Source organism: Podarcis filfolensis (assembly GCF_964270895.1).
Source record: "Podarcis filfolensis genome assembly, chromosome: 10".
Lineage (NCBI taxonomy): Eukaryota > Metazoa > Chordata > Lepidosauria > Squamata > Lacertidae > Podarcis > Podarcis filfolensis.
In genome coordinates, this window is record NC_139612.1 from 30,588,309 (window position 1) to 30,611,453 (window position 23,145).

Below are 23,145 nucleotides of genomic sequence, written 5' to 3' on the forward strand. Positions count from 1 at the left end.
GATAGGCGAATGCTATGGAAACAGAAAGGAAATCGACTATCAATAATGCCAATGTTTTCACAATGCAATACATGCTTACTCAGAAGTAAGCCCCACTGAGTTCAATGGGACTTACTCATAGGTAAGTGTGTCTGAACATAGTTGGGCATACTTCTGAGTGAACATAAACAGGATAGCACTCTGCACATGGTTTTAGTGCAGGGCCAGAGGAACAAATGTAGCTAGAAGGAGAGCAGCAAATGGGGCCCCTCAAAAAGTCGAGGTGGGTCCAGCAACAGTGCAATTATATGCATGGTTTTTCTGAAATAAGTATTGGTGTCCAGTGATAACTATTATGGTCCTGTCCTTAGTAAACATATTTAGGACTGCAGCTTTATTTAATAGATGGAAGTGTGATGTCGTGCATGTTTACTCAAGAGGTAAGCTCCCTAAATTCAGTGTTAAAAGTAACTCTGCATAGGGCTGCCGCTTTTTTTAAAATTTTTTGCAAGTATGCTCAAGGGAATTTGTAGCAATGTAAAAGCAATGCATAACCGTCAACCCAGCATTCATGTCAGGTTGTTTATGGCCAACTCAAGCCACTTCTGAGTATCTTAGTTTACAGACTAGCAGTGCAACTCTTCTCATGTCTGCTCATAAGTCCTATCGAATTCAATGAGGCTTAACAATTGCAGCATTTATTCGTCTTTAAGATGTCTTTAAGGGTTGTGGGTGGCGCTGTGGGTTAAACCACAGAGCCTAGGACTTGCCGATCAGAAGGTCAGCGGTTTGAATCCCCGCGACGGGGTGAGCTCCCACTGCTAGGTCCCAGCTCCTGCCAACCTAGCAGTTCAAAAGCACGTCAAAGTGCAAGTAGATAAATAGGTACCGCTCCGGCGGGAAGGTAAACGGTGTTTCCGTGCGCTGCTCTGGTTCACCAGAAGCGGCTTAGTCATGCTGGCCACATGACCCTGAAGCTGTACGCCGGCTCCCTCGGCCAATAAAGCGAGATGAGCACCGCAACCCCAGAGTCGGTCATGACTGGACCTAATGGTCAGGGGTCCCTTTACCTTTAAGGTGCCACAGGCTGGATGCCCAACATTTAAAGCTTTCCCTAAAGAATCCTGGGATCTGTAGTTTAAGCGGGATAGAAATTGTGGCTCTGCGCAGTGGGAAGGGACTTTGATATAAAGCTCAAGTCCTTTATAAAAGCGCTTCGAACCTAATGAGGCGAGTTGCTTTTGTTGCGAAAGATTGCTAAGCACAACCACCGCTCCCAAAACTGAGGCAACTTCCGTGCTTTTCTCACACCAACCGCACTGTTGCTTTGCTAATCTTGATTGCGCAGGCACATCATGGGCAAGCAGAGGAGGCTGGCAGCAATTTCTTGCGCACAGCCGGAAACAGGGCGCTTCTTGCTGTTGTTGTTTTTGGCCCCGCAGGCCGGAAGCGGCGGCACATCTTTACAGGCGGAGCAGCGGCTGCGCGCGGAGGAAGGCGCTGCCCAGGCGGGAACCCCGAAAAATGGCGCAGAGCCGCAGGTCGGGCCAGAGTCGCTCTTTCGAGCTCTGGGGGCTCTTGCGGCCGCTGAAAACGAAGGAAGGAAAGGCGGCTCCCGAGGACGAAGATGCAGAGAGCAACGACGACGAGGACGACGACCCGGACCCGGAGGGTTTCGAAGATGTTTTCGGTGGCGCGAACCAGCAGCCGCTTCACAGACCAGCGCGCAAGACCCGTAAGGAGCCTTCGCTGCCTTGCGCGCCTGCCTGCCTGTCCGCGTGGCGCAAGTCCCCGCGGACCCGCTGGGCGTTATCTCCCTCCTCTTTGCATTTGAGGAGGCGCTTGGCCAGAATGAGACACTAGCAGTCCGAGGGGCAAGGCTGTGGGACCCGAAACTTGTCTTCACCTAGTGTAGCTGGAAGAAACAGGGAAGCGCCTCTGCATTAACAGGAAACAAACCCCACGCCTTTTAGGAATAGAAATGCTTGGCGTTTGTGTGTCTTTCACTTTTTAAACCACTTTAGGTGCTAACACAAGCAGCAGCAGCACCTCAGACTTGGAAGGGCGTCCGAGGAAACTTTTCCCGGTGGTGGGAAGACCAGTAAAAGGCTGAAAGGGACTGCTGTAGTTGGAATACTGCCTGTACCTTTGCCTCATATTTCAGGTTCTACAAATGGTAGAAACTTTTGGGGTTTTTAAAAATGAAAACTGAATCGAGGTGTCAGGGTGGAATTGGAGGGGGGCAATTGCCCACCCATGCTGTGTGTGAATGAATCGCCATAGTTATTTTTACATTTAACGTCATTATGAGAGTGTGGTATTTCCTGCATTTCAGTTACCTCAGACCTTTCTCCACACTCATTCTTGCCAACTCATTGTTGCATCCAGTGCTATTTTTCTAGAGAAAGAGGTGACGGGACTTCGTTCTCTTAGAATGGCAACAGTGCCCACTTGAGAGATGCTGCCGGAACTGAGTTCTGGAGAGCTGGAAGGGGGAAAAAAGCCCTGGGTGCATCTGCTGAAGTGACTCCTAGCCCACAAAGGCTGCTGCTGTAATAAAAGTGGTAGCCTTTCAGGTGCCACGGGACTATTTGTTTACGTTGCAAAAGACTTAATTGTTGATTTGTTATTTTTTCCTTTGCAGTTCAAGACTGTAATACTATACACACTTAAAAGAGAGCAAGTCCTATTCAACTGCATGGGACTCCCTTTTGCATAGTCATGTATAGCGGTTGCTCTTCTTCCTGATTTTGCAAAGTGTTTGCCAACAAATGCAGAACTGATTCCTTGGCCTGTCTGCATTTCCTAATTCCATTGTTTCTAGTGGGCACTTTGCTTTTGAAAGTGTTTATTGCAGTTAGCTCCCACTCCTTTCTCAAAGGAGCTCAAAGTGGCATATTTGGTTCTCCCCAGTGGCGTAGCGTGAGGGGTGCAGGGGGGGGCCGGCCGCAACATCTGGGGGTTAGGGTTAGGGGGCGCAAATCCACGGGTTAGGGGGCACAAATTACTTGCCTTGCTCCGGGTGCTGACAACCCACGCTACGCCACTGGTTCTCCCCATGTGAAGTCCGTTAGGCCAAGAGGTATCAGTTGGCCCAAGGCACTCAGTGAGTTAGGCGTCTTACGTTCAGCTTGCACTACTGCCGCCTTGGAAGGAGCAGTCGGGGACTCTGTAAGAGCTGGGTTCAAATGTCTTGCTGTTAAGGCTCTACATAAGCAGTGAGAGTAATGATTAATGGTTCTCTCTGTACTCATTTTGTCCACGCAACAACCCTGTGAGGTAAATAAGGCTGAGAGGCAGTGACTAGCCCAAGGTCATATCATGAGCTTCATGGCTTTATTTCCTGGGGTAAAATCCTTAACAGCTTCAATCCTAAAAAAAGCTCAACAACTTTGGGGTAAAATAAATAAAAAAAGCTCAACAACTTCAATCTCAAGAAAAGGTCAACTTTGGTTGGCCCTTTGGTCAGCCCCCACGGCCCTTCACTTCATCAAACCTGGTCCTCTTTGAAAAAAGTTTGGACACCACTGGGATAAGTCCAACACTAAACATTGGACTAAATCAAGTGTACCTTTCACTCAAGTGTGGTATGTACATACATACGTTCCTTTTCATGAAGAAAGCACAATCCATACAACATTAAATAATTGTTTGGGATGTGCGTGGAAGTAGGCTTGAACTTCCATATATTTCTAGTTACTCAGGGCTCTACACAGCTGGCATTTGCAGTAAACACAAACTGTAGAACTGTTTTTTGGTGAGCACAATCTAGGGGAGATTGTTTATGAAAACAGACTATTGTACATCTTTTAAAAGCAAGCCAAGATCTGAATCTGTATTTCGACCCTGGCTTCTAACAAGCCTCAGTTCCTAGAGTTCTGATGTAACCAGGAACATGGTTTGCTTAAAGATGAGTGTTTTGCATTTCCATGTGAGGAGAGGAGAGGAGAGGAAGAGCATATGAGCCTGAGACCCATCTAGGCTTGTTCGTTTACAGTCGTACCTTGGTTTTCAAACAGCTTAGTTCTTGAACGTTTTGGCTCCCAAATGCCACAAACCTGGAAGTTTGCAAACTATTTTTGGAAGCCTGTGACTTCCAATTGGCTCCAGGAGCTCCCTGCAGCCGATCAGAAGCTGTGCTTTGATTTTTGAACGTTTTGGAAGTCAAACGGACTTCTGGAATGGATTCCGTTTGACTTCCAAGGTACAACTGTAATGGGAAACCATGATTTCAGGGTTTTCTGAGTTGGTCCTATATGTGAGAAAAGTGAAAGTCAGATATTAAGAGAATAATTGTGTTTACCCTGTAATTTTGCCTCATGTATTTGAAAGGTTACTTCTTGCAAAACTGATTGGCCTTTTATGCACAAATCTTTTCTGCATTCCAACAATTATTGGTGGAACCTGTGTATTCTAGGAGAGCCTATATCTGAGCAGACCACCCCCATGCCATATCATTGACTGTTTTTTAAAAACCCGCTAGAAATAATATTGTACCAGCACATTTGACTATTGTACTAACAATCCTTTTTTAAACCATTTCAGTTATAATTCAGGAGGAAGCATCCGAAAAGACATACACAGTGACTGGACGGTTTCCATTGGTTGATCCCTGGTGGAAATTGAATGCCAAACTTACGTGGTCTCAGTCAAAGTACTATATGAAGAGCTACCCATCTTATTTTCTGCAGCCTGAAGCAGAGAAAGATATTATTTCACTGTTCTTTGGAAAATGTGATGTCCCATCATTATTTAAAGAGGCATTCTTTGAATGGTTTCCTGAAGAGTCTTCTCTAAACTTTGCACATCTTGAAAAAACACTGAAACAGTTTCAGGAGTCAAAACTTCAGGAAGGAGCGATATCTACAAATACCCAAAGTCAACCTTGTACAGATACCAAAAACTTTAACATTTTTCATTATGTTAAGGAGTCATGTAAGTATAACTATGTAATGCTCAATTGTTTCTTACTATAGTGGCTACTTCACTGTTCTTAACTTTATATGGAAATCAGATAGGAATTCAGGTTTTTTAATATGTTTATAAAGTGGTAGTGATAGGCTTCAGTATCATTCTTCAAACTTTTCTTTTTTTAAAGGAAGTATTTTTATGTTAAGATCGAAGTGTAGGCCTAGGAAGCAATAGCTACAAACTGGCCATTACCACATTTAGGTTAGCTATAAGGAAAACAATGTTTTGTAACAATTTCAAACATTATATCAAAGGCTAAGGAAGCTGTGTTTGTCCATAAGGAAAAACAATCCAGAATCTATGGTTGGGCAAGATGATTTTTCTATCAGCTGGGGGTGGGGCCAATACTTTTTAAGGGTTGCATTCCTTTCCATCATTTGCTCAGCGGCAGTGTTAGAAACTCAGATATATAAACTAGGTGCCAAATGGCCCCTTAAATCAAGGTCACAGTCACCAAAACAGAATGTCTAGTTGCCATTTTGGGGGCAAGACAGCTCTAAAGCCTTTATTTTCCAAATGATGGACTGACTGTGATTGATTGTAAGTTAAACAACCTGGCTAGTTCAGATGATGACCTTGAGCCTAGTCATTTAGGGCTTTAAAAGGTCAGCACCAAGACTGTGCTGTGCTCAGAAACATACTGGGCTGCCAATGTAGATCTTTTAGGACTGGTATTATATGGTCCCAGTGGCCGCTCCCAGTCACCAGTCTGGCAGGTGTGTCCCGGATTAGTTGTAGTTTTATTACTTTAAAGGAATTTTAAAATAATATTTTAGAAAATTATTATTACTTTAAAGGAAGTGTAAGTGCATGCCTTTGGATACACTTCAGTAGCAGGGTCACACTGTGCTGGCTATTCCTATATTTACATTCAGAACATACCAGGCACACACAAAGAATGAGTGAAACTCTGCTTGTAGCTACTCTTGAGTTTCCAGGAGCCACAACTCTGTTATACTGGCTTGTTGAGTGACTGTATTCAGATTCCCTGTGCTAAAATTGGCTTGGTTCAGATATAAACTGCCTTGGCTTATTAAATTGAGAAACGCATGCACCTGTGCCTTCTGTCATTTTGTTGGCCTTCCCTTTTCCTTTTTCGGCACACAGCAGTTGAGGACTCCCTGGATTAATTAAACAAAAGTTTCCCGTTGCGTCTTGAATCAAGAAACGGTAGTTCCCAGGTTTAGAACAAACTTGGATCTGAAACAGTGTCAAAGTGCTGTTTCAGATCCTGGTTTGTTCCAAGCCTAATCACTACAATTTCACAATTTTGGCTATTTTTAGTTAACCCTGGAAGTTTTGAATTGCATCGTGCTAATGTGGAAGGAGGCAATGCAAGAACTCAGTGTGAGGGTGCACAGGACTTATGCATAACTTGACTTAACAAGCCAAGATACTTTATATTTGAACCAGGAATTGGCTAACATTTTCAAACAGTGTCCCAACTCATTCATAAATAGCAGCAGTTCGTTCTCGTTCTCTCTCTCTCTCTCTCTCTCTCTCTCTCTCTCTCTCTCTCTCTCTCTTTCTCTCTTTCAAGTGCTACTTCCTCGGCTTCAGAAATCTATGTAAGCTACCACAAAGTAAGAAATGGATGGCAAATGTCCACAGGATGGATTCAAAGATGCCTCCAATGGAGGAAGGGTACCTTTGATTCCAACCCAACGTATATGAGATTGCAGTGTTTGGAACTACTTGCAGTAACTGTACATGAGGAATCTTTAGCTATGCTAAATTGAACTTGCAGTAAAACATACTGACTTCAATTTTTTAAAATAGCATTTTTTTGTATCTTGGTTCCACAGTTGCAGGGAAAGCTGTACTAGTAGCCTTGTCCTTTCCGATTATATTGGAATTAATGCCGCTGCTTCTGCCACGAGCTGTTTCTTGTTGCATTGAAAAGTTGGACTGGAGCAAAATACACGATGAAGATTATACATTGGCAATATTGGATAAGATCTTGAGGGAAGAGCCATGGAAACTTGGATTCGGAGAAGTAAGAAACTAATATTGTTGCCTGGGCAGCCCAGGACCTCCAGACACACGGCTTACCTCAGTACTGCTAACACAGACGTTTGACTTGGGCTCCGTTGTCTCTCAAGACAGACGGATGCCAACAAAAAAGCATGATAGGATGGTAGTTCATTTGATAATGGGACTCCGTTTTTCCCCTTAATAACTTATAACTCCAGTCAGCTGAATTGTAGTCATACTGTACTACAATAGATTTTAAAATGGCTTCAACAAGATTAGATGTAGTGGTTTCTTTTAGTACAGCTGGGTTGCATTCTAATCCAGAGAGAGAGAAGAGGCTTGATTTGCACCAAATATAAAGTTGTTTTATTTATTTATTTATTTATTTAAAAGTTTCATTAACTGCTTAATATTTTCAAAATCCCTAATCAGTCTACAGTGCACACACACAGACACCAATATCACTAAAACCCAAACTGCAGCCTAGAACCAATAAAACAGCAATAATAAAAGGCTATAGAAGCCAATAAAACAGGAATTGGGGGATTCAGACACATAAAACAGGGTCCAACTTTAGGAGTCAGGGAAGAAGGGCCTAGAAAAACGATGCGTTTACAAGCTATATGAAGCAACTGATGGTTGCTGCTTCACTTATGGCAGAGGGCAGGGCATCCCATAATATAGGGGTAATAGCAGAAAATAGCCACCCTATCCTATGGTGATCTGTAGGATGCAGGGCTATGAGTAGAATTTCCCCAGGTGATCTAAGTGATCTTACAGGTCTATACATGGACATTACAGTCTTTCAGGTAACCTGGTACTAGGCTGTTCAGGGTTTTATGTATTTAACAATACCTTGAAGGTGGCTCAGTAGCTGATCGGCAGCCAGTGCAGGTCCCTCAGCACAGGTGCAATATGTGCACATCAAGGTGCTTCATTCAGCAACTTGGCTGCAGCATTCTGCTCCAGCTGCAGCTTCCAGGGAAGCTCCATGCATAGCATAGCACATTAACCTGAGGTTAGTGGTGCATCAATCCCTATGGCCAGGGAAAAGTCAAATTTGGCATGCCAGCATAAGGTGATAATGGGCACCGTTTGTCACAGGGGTCACTCCAGTGACAAAGATGGATCTTGGCGCACCCCCAAAACTATGCACCTGTTCCTTCGGAGGGAGTACAACCCTGTCCCAAACAGGAACTCCTAGACTTGGGCACTGCTCATCTGCAGAGTCTCTATCTCAGGCATAGGCAAACTGGGCCCTCCAGATGTTTGGGGACTACAGCTCCCATGATCCCTAGCTAACAGGACCACTGGTCAGGGATGATGGGAATTGTAGTCCCCAAACATCTGGAGGGCCGAGTTTGCCTATGCCTGCTCTAAACAGGATTCATTCTTGCTTTGTAGGCCTTTCAGCTCACTACTGTACCCAGGCACTGGTTTAGAACAGTCACACCCTCTCCTGAGTATACCGTATACTTGCTAATGGAAGAATTGATGTGGCAAGTCCTGCAGCCTACTTTGGGCTTCCCTGACCATCTGTGCACACAGCTTGTCCTTGGTGTCTGCCACCCTAATCCCAGCGTTCTTAGTGAGCTTAACAAAGTCCTTGGAGCTGTTCCCAATCAGTCTTCCTTTTGTTCCTAAGCCTAGCAGTCCTCTGCTCATTAGGTTTTTTAATTTCGGTGAATACTAGTTTTTAGCTGTTGTTGTTTTGTCCCCAGTTGGAAATTATAGGACTTGTGTAGCAGGGTATAGAATTGTAGTCTTAGGGCAGGATCCATTACAGTAGTTCTCTTAGTGCAAAGACTTCTGGCTGTGCAACAGAACTTCCCCCTCCCTCCTGTTTCTGTGCCTCCCCTAAATCTGTTCTGGGTTTTTTCCCCTCCTGCCAACCCTCTGAAGCAGATGGGTTGGAGTTGGGCAGGAGAGCGAGGGGAAGTCTTTATACTAATGGACTACTTTGTTGCATACCGCTCTTAATGTTTTGGCCAACATTGGAATTGGCTTTTGGAATTTCTGTTGAACTTGCTTGCTTTGGTTGAAAATAGTGCACCAAAGCTGATGGAAGGTTGCATGCCTTCTAACTTTATAGAGTACTGTTAAAAATGCCATGTGTCAAAATAACAGGTTTTTGCTTTCTCTGAAAGATAATGAAAAGAGAGCTGCATACTTACTTTGGTGAAGCATCTTGGAAGACCATACGCGAGTGCAGACATATTCTTGAGAAGATTCCCGATTTGCAAAAGAATGCACTAATGGTATATGAAAAGCTCAAACAGAGCTGTGCAGAAATGGGACATACATATGAAGATCAGCATGAACTGACACGTATGGTATCAGAGAATATGCCTGTGGAACATGCCTGGGAATCGATTAAATTTATGAAAGATGAAAAAATTGTGGTTACTGAGAAAGAGCTTGTTTTCCTTCCCCATTTGTTCAATTCTGAAAAGCAAATTGCAGCTTCTGTACGCGAGCTCAGAAATAAAACCCCATGGCGGCTGCATGCCGATCCGAAAAAAGTACTTAATAGAAGTGCACATGCAACTAACTTGAGAGACGTATTTGCTAAGAGTGAAATAAACGATGAGGAACCTTGCGCAGTGGACCAGAAGGAGCCTGGCAATTCCTCAGGTGTGCAAGAAAACTCTAACCATGATTCCGACTTTGAAGAACCCGAGAAGGAATTGAAACGCAAAGTAGAAGTAGATCCAGATCAGGAACGTGCTATAGAACTGATCTGTTCCAATCCAGTGACGATCATAAGTGGGAAAGGTGGTTGCGGGAAAACAACAATAGTCACCCACCTTTTCTGCTATCTAAGTGAGGGAGAAAATACAGAAGTTATAAATGCCTGTAAAGATTTTGAAGCGGACCTCGATGCATCTGAAGAATGGAATACTTTCGGCCATGCTTCCAACATGATTCAATGCAGAAATGAATCTTTAAATGTTTTATATACAGCACCTACAGGGAGGGCAGCTTCTCTCTTGTCTGATAAAACAGGACGACCTGCTTATACTCTGCATCAGGTAGGAATTATTTTTAAAACCGTTCCAATATTCTGGTAGTATAATCATATGCATTTCAGTTTAATAATCTGAATATTATATTTGGCATTATTTGAGAGGACTGAAACTATTGTGATTCCCTAAAAGCTGCTGTTCTTCACGTCATTTCCCAAAAAGGCCTTCCAGCTTCAAACCCTGGTTTCTGATTGTAGTTTGAAGGGCCAAGTGCAAACCATACTTTGCTGCTTTAGACCTCATAGCAAACTATAGTCTGAGCAAACCCACGACTCTGATGCTCCAAACCATTCTTTGAAGGAATGCTAATTTTAAATTATGGGATTTTTGTTTTTGTTTTTGTTTTTTAGGTTACCTACAGTTTCTCTAAATGGAATGAAAGTAAACGCAATCCATGGAAATTTTCTTCAGTAAATGTCTTGGTTGTAGACGAAGGAAGTATGGTTCCTGTGACAATGCTTAGCAGGGTTTTACAACTCTTGTTGGACCATGCCCGGCTGGCGAAGATGATTATTCTTGGTAAGTGTAAAGCTTTGGTGAACAATGAAGACAAATTCGAAATGAGCTATATCCATGCAAAATAATAATAATAATAATAATAATAATAATAATAATATATTTATTCATACATACATACATACAGTGAGGGGGGAAAGTATTTGATCCCCTGCTAAATTTGCCTGTTTGCCCTCTGACGAAGAAACGACCAGTCCATAATTTTAATGGTAGGTTTATTGTAGCTGTGAGAGACAGAATAACAACAGGCTTGATCCAGTAGAGCTCTTCTTAGGTCCTTACAGACTGCTGAGGATGAGCTATTGTGCCAACACACACACACACACACACACACAGAGAAAGTTCTTGGCATATTAATTTGGACTCCCAACTTGGGGAGAACTATAAGAGATGGGGTGGAGGTGGGGAATCCTTACTAAGAAAATCGCACAATATCGCTTCTGAGCTGGTACTGCTTTTGCTGTATTTTAGACGGAAGCAGTTGGGTTGGTGTGTTCTTCTGTATCACGGTAAACAGCTTTGGAGAGACCTAAGCGTGTGATAGAGATGCAATAAATAAAATAATGATGACAGTGCAGCTAATTTCGTTAAATATAACTTTGTACTTCGTTTAGGTGATGTTAGGCAGTTACCCAGCATTGAGCCTGGTAATATGCTGGCCGATATTTTTGAGAGCCTTCAGTCAAGGGGCTGGTCTGTAGAACTGAAAACTAACCACAGGGCTGAGTCACAGTTAATTGTGGATAATGCAACAAGGTAGGGATTTATTTTTTTGAAAAATAATGTGGGGCTGCTGCCCCTGCTTATGGCGCTTGCCAACCCCCCACCTTGCTGCTAACCCCCCCACATTTCACCCAGACCTCCCTATCTCCTCACGACCTGCCCCAATCCTAAGAGCCCTGCTGCCTCTACCACTCACAGAATAGAGGTGAATGAGCCTCTCTCCATTTTTTGCCATGATGCTGCCCGCTTCTTCCTGTTGGTGGCTGTGTGAAGGGGAGAAAGACCGCTGCCTCTTCTTTGTGAGCAGCAGTGGCAGCAGGATCGGGGCCATTGTGACGGGAGAGGGAAGTGCTTGAAGGCCTGCAGACCTGCCTGGGCTGCCTACCTGCTTGCTCCTTGCACCCGCTGGCACACCGCAAGCTTCCCTCTCTGTATTATGTGGACATGCAAGTGGGCTGTCAGGTGGTGGTGACTCAAGGGACATGGGAAGGCTTCCCTGTACCACACGCCAGCGTGGTGTAGTGGTTAAGAGCAATAGACTTGTAATCTGGTGAACTGGATTCGCGTCTCCGCTCCTCCACATGCAGCTGCTGGGTGACCTTGGGCTAGTCACACTTCTTTGAAGTCTCTCAGCCCCACTCACCTCACAGAGTGTTTTTTGTAGGGGAGGAAGGGAAAGGAGAATGCTAGCCGCTTTGAGACTCCTTAAAGGGAGTGATAAAGCGGGATATCAAATCCAAACTCTTCTTCTTTCTCTTGCTTGCTGTGCCATCCTGCTCCAATGTGCAGCTTCACTTGCCCTCCTTGCTGTTGTCATGTGGTGGCCATGCAGACTGCGCCATGACAGCTTTCTCCTCTTATACAGGAAGATACCTGATTGCCACAACCTGCTCTATTCTTCACAGCGATATTTGAGTTGTGTGTGTTGCACTGGAGTTTCTGTTGAACTTCTGCCTGGAGATGGGGACCCAAACCTTTTGAACATTGTTGGTGTGTGTGTGTGTGTGTGTGTGTGTGCGTGTGCGTGCATGCATGCATGTGAGGACACTTGTATTTAAAAACAACCTCCTACTTGAAACACTTCCCATTAATGTTTGTTTGAAATTTAGTTCCGCATTTGGGACAAACCGAACCTAGTTCTTTTGGGAATGCATGGTGTGATAACTATACATAAACATACTGTGTAATGGGAGGGTGCAATCTGTATAAGTTATTGTGTATGAAATGAAATTATGGTTCTTCGCTTAAAAATTAAATGATGTCGCCCATAAAGAAAACAATCCTGTTGAGGGCAGCATGAGACACTTTTGTTACTTTATTTTGGATGCAGAATCTCTAAGCGGATATACCCAGAGTTTGATGAAGTGCTCAGAATGTCGGAAGAGAACAAAACGTGGGCAGTGCCAAGTGCTGAAAAGAAATTTATTTTTGTTGTTTTACCTCCTGGAGATGCCAGTCACTGTGAGTTTCAAACTTTTGTAATAAAATTTCTTAAATGCTGCACAATATCCAATGCATGCTTTATTGCTGTAGATTTAGATTTAGCTACTGGGTAGCATAGGTATAGGATGCCTTGCACGATCTACTTAAAAAAAAATAAATTGTCATGGTTTACTGACACACATTAAATTCCCGAAGCAAGGCAGCATGCGCTAAAACAGCTGAGGCACAACAAATCTACCTTCTTGCATAAGAAATGCCACCTACTCCAGCAGTTTTCCACCAGGTGCTGTGTAGACCACACTTTAGTACCCACCCACCTCGGGCACAATATCCATGATGTACTTAACTGGGATGGATTATCTCCCTTCCTTGACAAAGCACAGAGCAACTTCAACATTGCACCGAATGCAATTAGATTTGTTGCAAAAGTTTTTGGCCCAGCAGGCCGAATCATTAGCTGGCCCCAGGGCAGGTGGGTCTGACAATCTACCTCTTGGTCACCTGACATCATTATGACATCAGGCAATTGGCAGATGGGTTGTTCCGCCCACTTATCCCCTCACATAAGAGCTTTACATGCACCACACAGCCAGCTGGGAATTGCAGCAAAAAGGACTTTGCCAGTCTGGCGCTTCTCAAAGCAATGAGAATAGGACTGCATTCTGCAGGAATTGGCTGAGTGATTGACAACCCCACAGGGACTGGTGCTGCCAGTCCTGCTGCATCTCTTACCTGTCTTGCACCGGGCATTAGACGTGGGGCAGGTGGTCATGGTTTTGCAAAAACAGCCTCCTGGGCCAAATTGGGACTTGTTCTGGGCCACATTGGGTCTGTGGGCTGGAGGTTCCCCACCCTGCCCTAGAGCTTTGTGAAACTTGTCTAGCCTATCCTAAGTTGTTGATAGGCCAGGGGTGGTCTGCCTCTTGGCCCAAGTGCTGCACACGCACTGGGATGCCCACCCACTCTCGCTTACACACACATACACAGTGGGTGCGATGGGATATAAATGATTTTCATTGTATTCCTTCCCTGTTGTTTGGTGCTGGCAATCACACTTTCCCCAGACAGCCAAAGCCTTGTAAGTGGAGATTTTTATCTGCATTGGATTAGAAATTGCATGTGTGCTGTTTAAATTGCTTTGGGATGTTTCCTGGGAAATGATTCATAAGTGAAATAATAAATAGCTGTGTGGGCTGAGAGTAGCAGGACTGTGATGGGGAGAGTCATCGCTGTGTACCTGCTTCCCTGACAGCTTTGCAAACACACTTGCCAGCTTGATTGGGGGGGGGGTGAGTGCTGAGCAATCCTCAGTGGCCACAGGGAAGGCATGTGCAGGCTATAGCACAGCCCAGGGGCTGCAGCTTTATGGCTCCAAGCAGTCAGTAACCAGCAATTTCACAGTGGACTGTAGTGGTTTTGGTTTCAGTTGCTTGTTCTGTAACCAGTTTCTGTCTTGTGTTGTTATCAGATTTGCAGTATGCCATTGAAGCTTTGCTTAAAAATGGGCCAGGACTCCAAGATCCTGAGCAGTCACAATTCATTGCTTTCAGAAGGTAATAATTGTAAAAATTGTATTGGGAAGTTTTTTAATGTTTGACACTTTATTATGTTTTTATATGTGTTGGAAGCCGCTCAGAGTGGCTGGGGCAATCCAGCCAGATGGGTGAGGTATAAATAATAAAATATTGTTATTTTTATGTGTGCAGATGTGGGCTAACTTTGACTGACCATTGTAGAAAAGACATTGCCCGTCTATCAAACATGGAGAAGCAATTAGGATTTGATTGCAGAATCACAGGCTTGCTTCCCCAGTTCCTTTGCATGTGGAGTTCCTGGGCTTCAAAACCCCATTAGGAGTTAGCTCTGATTAGTGCTGACATAGTCACTAACACTAACTGATGGTGGAGATTGGAGGGGGTATTCTCACGAGAGGAGAAAATGTGTTACCCTTGCATCCTGGACCATAAGTCTTGTCTGCACTACCCAAATAGTTCACCCAAGTTTCAGACAGGGCATTCCCCTACTTTGAGACACTGGGCATTGAACCTGGGACCTTTTGCATGCAATGCAGATATTTATCACTGAGTTACAGCCCTTCCACATTGCTGTCTTAACAATGGTTAAGGAAAGAACGGCTTTACATCTGTACCTTACTGTAGTGCCTTCAGCGAAACTAGAAGAGGGTAAATCAAATGCTTGCTTTCTCTTTATTTTCCAGTATTCTCTTGATTGGCACTATATATCATACTATCAAGATACAGCATCTCATCTCTCTTCCCATTATGGTATATTGCAAGGATTTTTGTGTGTGTGTGTGTGTGTGTAAAGCCAGTTTTTTAGAATATTTCCGTCGTGTTCTAGAGTAACAAAAAAAAGAGAGGACCCAGGGTTACCGTATTTTTCACTCTATAAGACGCACCCGACCATAAGACGCACCTGGTTTTTAGAGGAGGTAAACAAGAAACAAGAAAGCAACGCAAAACCTCTTGAGTGAAGAGGCAGGAGCACTCCGGCTGCGCTCAAGAGGCTTTGCGTGGGTATCCCTGAAGCCAGGAGAGCAAGAATGATCGGTGCGCACCGATCCCTCCTCTGCCCTCCTGGCTTCAGGAATAGCTGCGCAGCCTGCATTCGCTCCATAAGACGCACACACATTTCCCCTTACTTTTTAGGGGAAAAGTGCATCTTATAGAGTGAAAAATACGGTAATTTCTGCGCAAGGACTGTTGAGTCTGCAGAGCTCACAACTGGCTTTCTCCCACAGAGCATATGAAGTAAATTCTGCTGAGATGAGGCAAAACAGGAGTAGCGTTTACTTAAGCGATGCCAAGTACACCCAATTAATCTTCCTAGGTCAATGAATGGTTGCCATTCACTTTGGTGGAGGGAAAACGCAAGGTACTTGCATTTGAGGACAATGTTGCATAAATGGGGCAAAAGTTGTGTATCGCCTGATATCGGCAGTATGCAAAGAGGAAGGAGAGGTATAGTGTATTGTATACAATTCCTACAGTTAATGGATCTTTATGTGTGCATTGTAAACCTATCATTATCATAGGTGTAAGGTGTGGATCACTGGTATTTTCCATTGGGCAGTGGTCTATTCTTAGACCATAATAGCTTAAATCATAAACCATTCTCGCTCCTAGAGCATATATGTATTTCTGTCATTTATTGCAAACAGAGATAGCTACCCTTTCCTGTGACCAATCTGCAGTTCTTCTGCTTCACTTACTGCCCTCTGAGCTTTTGAGACTCCTAAGACTGACTGTAGCAGCTCTTGATATCTCCTCTTATTCTCACAGGGCTCAAAGTACTCAAAGTAAGGATAAAAACCCTTACTTTAGCTGTTTCAGCTTTTTCTTTGTGCCAGTGTTAATTGTTTAAGTTCTTTTCTGTCTGAGCAAATAACTCTGGAAGTGATTTACTGGCAGGGAGCAAACGTTTGCTATTTCACTAGCTGGTTAAAGCCAGGGACGGAAAATACTTGGCTTCTATTATTCTAAATCTATTGTATAAAATTCATAATTAAACTAATAAAGTTTTTTTCTTCTTATCTTAGGAAGGACTGTGACATCATAAATGAAATCTGCTGTAAGCACTACTCAGGACACACAACGCGGTATGACATTTTTGAAGTGCTTTCACTGTATGATGTTCAAGGTTATCCCTAACCAGTGTTTGTGCTGTAAGGCGAGGTCAGGTAAGGTAAGGTAAAGTAAAGGAACCCTGGACCATAGCTGTCAAGTGTCCCTTATTTGGCGGGACAGTCCCTTATCCCAGCGCCATGTCCCGCTGCTGTCCCTTATTGATGAGGCTTCATTTGGCTGCTGGCTGGGCTTTCTGCCTTTGACTCAGAGGGGCTCAGAAGTTGAACATACCTGTGCCCGGAAAATCCCTTATTTTGGCTGCTGATCCCTTATCTTCGAGGCTGCTGGTCCCTTATTTTCAAATCTGTAAGTTGACAGCTTTGCCCTGGACAGTTAAGTCCAGCCAAAGGTGACTTGGGGTTGTGGCGTTCATCTCGCTTTCAGTCCAAGGGAGCCAGCGTTTGTCCACAGACAGCTTTCCGGGTCTTGTGGCCAGCATGACCAAACCACTTCTGGCGCAATGGGACACCATGACAAGTGCCAGAGCACTTACAATATGGCTGTGTTCACCCCTTGCATGGACTTAGGACATCACTCCAGTGCTGTACTGAGCATATCATGGGAGTCCCACGCACAACTGCAGTGTTTCTCGCTGTGTGAAAAGGTCCTTATTTCTAGTTCTTTGTGTACTAGCAGACATTTGTAAAGTCCGGAATCCATGAGTTTGCCAGTTTATTGACATGAGAACATTGTTTTTAAAATTGGGTTTTTTATTGTTTTTAACTGCGTTCATAACAAACTGGAATGAAAACCTAAGAAATATGCTGTTTTATTGTTTTCCCAGTAGGTACACTTTTTTTTTAAAGCTTAGCTTTAATTGATGCAGCAAAGCTGGCAAATCTATTAGCAAACCTCCCAACATCCTTTCTTGCGTGTTCTTTATCAAAGCCAGGAAAATTACTTTGGGGAGCTGTTGGGCAGTCATTAATGCCATAACCGAAAGAGCGACTTGTTGAAACTTTAATTTAATTTAGACCTCTGCTTCAATTTGATTCAGAAACCATAAAAATCGGCTGGAATTTAGGCTTGGTGACAAAATCTGTTCCACAAAGAATGCGTATATGAAAGATCTTATCGCAATGGACTCCGTTACTTGCACAAAGAATGCTAAAGGCGCTGGGAGTTCTGATCCTTGCATTTGCAAAGTCTGCTCAAGAAGGGAAGCTCGTCTCTCGGGTCGTGATGCTGATGCTGATGATGACCGTAATAACAATTACGATGACAGGCGGTTGTGCAATGGAGAAATATTCTTCATTAAAGAGGCAAGTACGCTGTAGAATGATCAATGGATTTCGGAACTCTTCCTGGAAGGAAGAGGCATTTCCCCCCGCCTTCCAGGTCACACATGAAAAGGCAGCTGCCTCCTTTCTTAGTCTGCATCTATATTTGGTTGCTCAAAGATCTCGGAGTCACAGTAGCAGAAATTGTGGCGTTACAGTGGCCTGGTTTGCATGTTGTGGGACTATGCAAATGTGTACATTCCCAGGAAGGAGTTTGCAACCTTTTGGCTCCTGTGTTCTCTTTTATTCCCATCCTGGGCTGAATTCTTGTGTCATCCAAACCAGGACTTGTAGTTAAGCTACCTTTTCGCTAGCCACAAGCTGTAGCCAAGGTTTGTTGTCCGATAACATGCCTATGTAATTCTTGTCCGGGGAAGTTATTTGTTAGGGTTATTATTTTTTGCTTTAAAGAAACCAAGCAGTAAAATCAAGCTTAATCAAGATTAATTGCAGCCAACCTCTAGACCATGACAGAGACGCAATGTACTGTACCTCATTATCATAGGTAGGTGTAAACAGGGGCGATTGCTGATATTAAGTCGTGGGGTTTTCTTTATGGAAGATCCTCTGCTTCTGTGATAGTGGATCTGGTGGGCCGTTATAAGTGGTAATTGTTTCAAAAAGCCTTAATTATGACAAGTCTTGCTATCAAAATCAAATTGGCGCTATGATGCCATGTGAGTATCCACTGGCTCAAATCTTCAATTGATCCAATAGTTGTTTAGTGGCAGAAAAAAACTTGTCATCAGCCTGCTTTTAGAAACTTAAAAATAAATAAATCTCTGTGCCTGATTCTCAGGTAAGGAGGCAACACTTAAATGGAAGGAGGCAGGTGAACTGGAAAACTTAACACATCTAAGTTCCGGAGGATCAGGCAATTCTCAGATGGGGCTTAATCTCTGCATCTGTGTTGTAGTCAGGAGAATGTCACGGCTGGGTTCCTAGTGGAAGGACTGCTTGAAGGTAAAGGACCCAGCTGGCAAATCGATGCTGTACTGAAAAGCAGTGAAATTGCATATTCTGTTTATAGGATAAGGAGGTCGATGGTCGCCGTTTCCTGACTATTGGCATAACTGATGGGCCTGAGTATGTCATGCATTACAAAGCCCTCCAGAAACACTCTAAGATAAAGCATGCCTGGGCCAGAACTATTCACACATTTCAGGTAAGCTGTGGGGTCATTGCTGAAATACCATAATTCAAAACAGCAGCATTTATTTCTCAAAACTATCGCATCTGTGAGATGGAGTTTAAACTCTTCAGCTTGGAGGATTGTGGTAGAAAGAAGCTTCGATGAGAGCCATCACGTTGTCCTGGCCTTGCTGCAACATAAACTTGAGAAGTCAGCATCCATAGTAGAAAGTAACTTTTGAAATCTAGAAAGAGGTGTGTGTCTGCCAGTGTGGAAAAGGAAGAGGCCAAGGAAGAGGCAAGACCTGACCACATGACTCAGAAACTTAACTTGTGCCTATATAGGGACGCGGGAGGCGCTGTGGGTAAAACCTCAGTGCCTAGGACTTGCTGATCATAAGGTCGGCAGTTCGAATCCCTGTGGCGGGGTGAGCTCCCGTCTTTTGGTCCCAGCTCCTGCCCACCTAGCAGTTCGAAAGCACCCCTAAGTGCAAGTAGATAAATAGGTGCCGCTTTATAGCGGGAAGGTAAATGGCGTTTCCGTGTGCTGTGCTGGTGCTGGCTCACCAGTGCAGCTTCGTCACGCTGGCCACGTGACCCGGAAGTGTCTTCGGACGGCGCCGGCTCACGGCCTCTTAAGTGAGATGAGTGCACAACCCTAGAGTCGGTCACGACTGGCCCGTACGGGCAGGGGTACCTTTACCTTTACCTATATAGGAATTAGATAGAAATAATTTTACTTTAGTCCAGTCTATTTTTGTTTGTTGCTTCTGAGGTAGAAATTACAGGCGATGCCAATGGCTTTATTTATTTTTGTAAAGGAAAAAAATAAAAACTTGAAGCATTTAGACTCCTTAATTTATTGTAAAACTTTTAGAGCTGGATTTTGACTTAGCCATGTTTGAGTAACAAGTGGGATTTAAATTAGTCATTATTGACTAAGACCCTATTTCAGTGAACCTTCTCTATAGATGGCTAAATCTGGACCCAACCGTAAGCATTTTTTAAACAGTTTAATTCAAGAGCTCTTTCTCAATATAATTTTCAGGGTTCTGAGGAAAATACTATTGTATATGTTGTTGGCAATACACCTCGCCAGAATTGGCAGCATGTATACACAGCTATCACTAGAGGACGTTGCCGAGTCTATATTATTGCTGAAGAAGACAAACTCCAAGCGGTCATTAAGAAAAAGAGTTTCCACAGGAAAACACATTTAAAAGCGTTCATGAAAGATGCACATTCCGAGCAAACATCACCTCAGAAGATCTGGCAGAGTCAGCAAGAGAATGACACATGTGACGTTGCTTCTCATTCTGGAAATAATCAAGGGGAACCTGCTGTTTCTCTTAAAATGGAAGTTGATGATGCAGTTGTTGAACCGGCTGGTACTGCAGAGGAAACTTCGGGTGGACTCAAAAGGCAATCTACATTTCTAGATGTTTGCTCAAGTCCTTCGAAAGTACGTTTGGTAAGAAGCATTTATCAGTAGATAAGATACCGAATATACTGTATTTTTCGTCCCATAGGATGCTCCGTCCCATAGGACGCACCTAATTTTTTTTTTGGGGGGGGGGGGGAATAAAGGAAATTTTTTTTCCCTTTATTTCCCCCAAAAAACCAGGACGGGGAAACCAAACCAGGTCGGGGAACAGCGGTATGGCGGTGCTCCACCTCCCCACTGTCCCCCGAGTTTGTGGGGCTGGCTGATGTCTGCCGGGCGCGAGGGACGCTCTGCTTCAGGGTGCCCTGCGTGCCGGGCGGCAGGCTGCTATCCGCAGCCTAGGGAGCTGATGGCTTCCTGAAGCCTGGAGAGCGAGAGTGCACTGACCCCTCTGGCTCTCCAAGCTTCAGCGAAAGCCTGTATTCGCCCCATAGGACGCACACACATTTCCCCTTCGTTTTTGGAGGGGGAAAAGTGCGTCCTATAGGGCGAAAAATACGGTAATATTTTATGCAGTGCGTTTATTTTCACTTGTAAGAATGCGTACCAATTACGCAAATTATAGTGATGGCCACCAGCTTGAACAGCTTTAAAAGGGGATTAGGGGAACTGATAGAAGGCTAAGGCTAGCAGTCGCTACTAGATGGCTGTGTACTGCTCTCGGAGGCAGTATGCCTCTGAATAAGCATTTGCTGTGGAACTTTGAGAACTGGATGTTGGACAAGCTAGGCCTTTGGTCTGCTACAGCAGAGCTTGTAAACTGAATTTATCTGGCCTCCTGTCAAAGCACTGACTAGGATTACTGCTACCCATTGGTGGGTGGGGGATACGATAAAGCCCAGCGAGAAAACTGCACTTTTAAGGGACCACGTCTTTTTGTAAATGCCATGTGGAGTAGTGGGTATGGCTCTGGTCATGTGAGAAATAGAATTGAATACTTGCAGCTTGAGCAGCTCCCGGGTCCTTAGGAAGCAGATGATGCTTTAAGGTTGACACCCACAGTTCTGTGCAGGTGGCAATATGGGAGAGTGTGGTAAAGCACATTCTCCCTCATCCCTAAGGCATCCACATAAGACCCTTAACCAGAAACCTGCATAGACCTTACATATCCCACCTTGGAATACCTTGCACACCAAACAGAGGCTGGGACATGGTTACCACCCATAAGGTTCCTTCTCATTTGGTGGCAGTGTGCAGCTGGAGACCACACCTTTGACAAATAGTGCCTGCCATAGATTTTCACAGTCTACAAAGTGTGCAGTGTAAATGCTCCTGTTATATAGTGTCCAAAGCCCAGGCTACTGCTCACGTTACCGTATTCTTTCTGTCCTTACTTAAAGCGATACTTCCCCACCCCCTGCTATAAGTTTGGCCAACAACCAATGTTGTCCCCCCCCCTGTTTTTGCTGTTTTGCAGGTAAAAGAAAACACCTCCCCGCTTGCAACTACCAAACTTCAAAGCTTGACACTGAAGAGTCCACATGCCAAGCAGCTTTTCCCACCCTAGCAAGTATATTCTATAACTAGATGTTTCATGCTCTGCTACGTCTTTTCTTTTTTTAGAATATATTTAGATAGAACATATTTAGTGTTCGTGGAGGTTTTGCAGCTTCAAAGAGTATGACTTTTTACTCTGTTTTAACAAACGTAATGCAGTTATATTTAAATACTTTTTCCAGCTTTTTAAAATCAGAGGACCTATTTTTAAATTTTATATCTATATCTATATATATCAAGTAATTCTGGTTTGTACTCCTGTGTTTTAAGTGGCCTTCGTTTCTAGTAAGTGCTGTTTGGCCTTTGTTTTCCTCATCCAGTTAGAGCAGGGGTAGGCAACCTAAGGCCCATGGGCCGGAAGCAGCCCATGGAGGCCGTTTAACTGGCCCATGAGCCACCCCCGAACCAAGCCGCCTGCTTGGCGAGTTCCCGCACACTGCACTAAAGCGGGATTCTCTTCCGCGGCTCCGGAAATGGCTTCTGTGCATGCCCAGATGCCAGAAATTGTGTCTGCGGCGCTGGAATGGCTTCTGCGCAGGCGCGATTTTCGGTGTCATTTCCGGCGTTGCTCTGCGCCGTTCCGGCCCATGGAGGTAAGCCTTCTCAACCCCCGAGTTAGAGAATGAATGCCTATCATCTTAACCCTGTTTGCTGTTCTTAATCCATTTTGGAACTCGGCACTGTACTAATGCACACCCAACAGGCACTGTTTGTAGCATTATGTAGGCTGCTTCTGCTCCACAGTGCATTTCTACATCTCGTAGCAGTGTTTTGAAGGTGTCTCCAGGGCAATTTCCTTCTGGTGAGGGTCGCTAACAGAATGCTCTGGCACTGCTCTAATAACAGCAAAGCTAAATTCTCCTTGTTTACAAAAGTTAAAATGATAGCTAGCTGCTATTAACTTCCGGGCTGGCAAGAAAGGGGGAACAGAGGGAACTGAATTCTGTTCCCATCCCAAATAATTGCTTGACCAGAACCTTTAGCCGCTGGAAAGGGTTCCACAGGCATGCAGCCCTTGTTTTACGTGGTGTTTCTCCATTCAGTATTATGCCTACAAGCTTCTGCTTCTAGATGTTTTGGTTAGGATCACCGACTTCATAAATCACTTCTTGCAATAAAAGAGTCTCTGAGCAATTTACAATACTAAAACATGGTATTAAAAACAAACACATATATACGTTTGACCTAATAGGCTGGGTGTAAACATTATATAGAGTGTGTTGTATTTCTGATCAACGGAAAGCTAAATGTAAAACTGGTGTACTTCAAAAGTTGAATCATGTTAGTTGCATTAAAGAGTATGGTGCATCGTATTTTTATTTCTTCTATAGAAGCTGTTCTGAGTCAAAGTATTTGCATATTCCGCACTTCTAAAAAGGTAAATGGTAATTCATGTTCACTAGCGCAAGGTTTCTTCGCCCAAGTTGTGCCAACATCTCCTGTTTGCCAGCAACTCTGTGGAGTCCTCCCCCATTGTTCAGGAGGAAGGAAGTGACAGGAAAGTCCCCTTCCAC

General features: G+C 44.1%; 1 protein-coding gene across 4 annotated transcripts; it reads left to right on the forward strand.

Moving 5' to 3' along the window:
• Window positions 1-1,500: 1,500 nt before the first annotated feature.
• On the forward strand, window positions 1,501-22,944 carry HELB (DNA helicase B). Of its 4 annotated transcripts, XR_014539264.1 has the most exons (14): window positions 1,501-1,714; window positions 4,525-4,914; window positions 6,756-6,946; window positions 9,072-9,956; window positions 10,301-10,469; window positions 11,081-11,222; window positions 12,520-12,650; window positions 14,101-14,185; window positions 16,192-16,251; window positions 17,277-17,541; window positions 18,590-18,724; window positions 19,739-20,161; window positions 21,552-22,119; window positions 22,170-22,944. XR_014539264.1 is itself a non-coding variant. In XM_083574420.1 (13 exons), exons 1-13 carry the CDS (start codon window positions 1,504-1,506, stop codon window positions 21,639-21,641), a joined length of 3,177 nt encoding a protein of 1,058 aa, XP_083430546.1. In that variant the 5' UTR covers window positions 1,501-1,503; the 3' UTR covers window positions 21,642-22,944. The 4 variants fall into 4 exon arrangements, 2 of the variants coding, with proteins under 2 accessions (XP_083430546.1, XP_083430547.1); XM_083574420.1 differs by having other exon boundaries at window positions 21,552-22,944; XM_083574421.1 differs by having other exon boundaries at window positions 19,739-20,152; window positions 21,552-22,944.
• The last annotated feature ends 201 nt before the right edge of the window (window positions 22,945-23,145 follow it).

What these genes read in the sequence shown, in the direction of transcription:
- HELB (XM_083574420.1), top strand. Translation starts at nt 1,504, where the DNA reads ATGGCGCAGAGCCGCAGGTCGGGCCAGAGTCGCTCTTTCGAGCTCTGG. An exon ending in CAGACCAGCGCGCAAGACCC is followed by an intron (nt 1,715 to 4,524) that starts GTAAGGAGCCTT and finishes AAACCATTTCAG; the next exon opens with TTATAATTCAGGAGGAAGCA. An exon ending in GAACTATTCACACATTTCAG is followed by an intron (nt 18,725 to 19,738) that starts GTAAGCTGTGGG and finishes TATAATTTTCAG; the next exon opens with GGTTCTGAGGAAAATACTAT.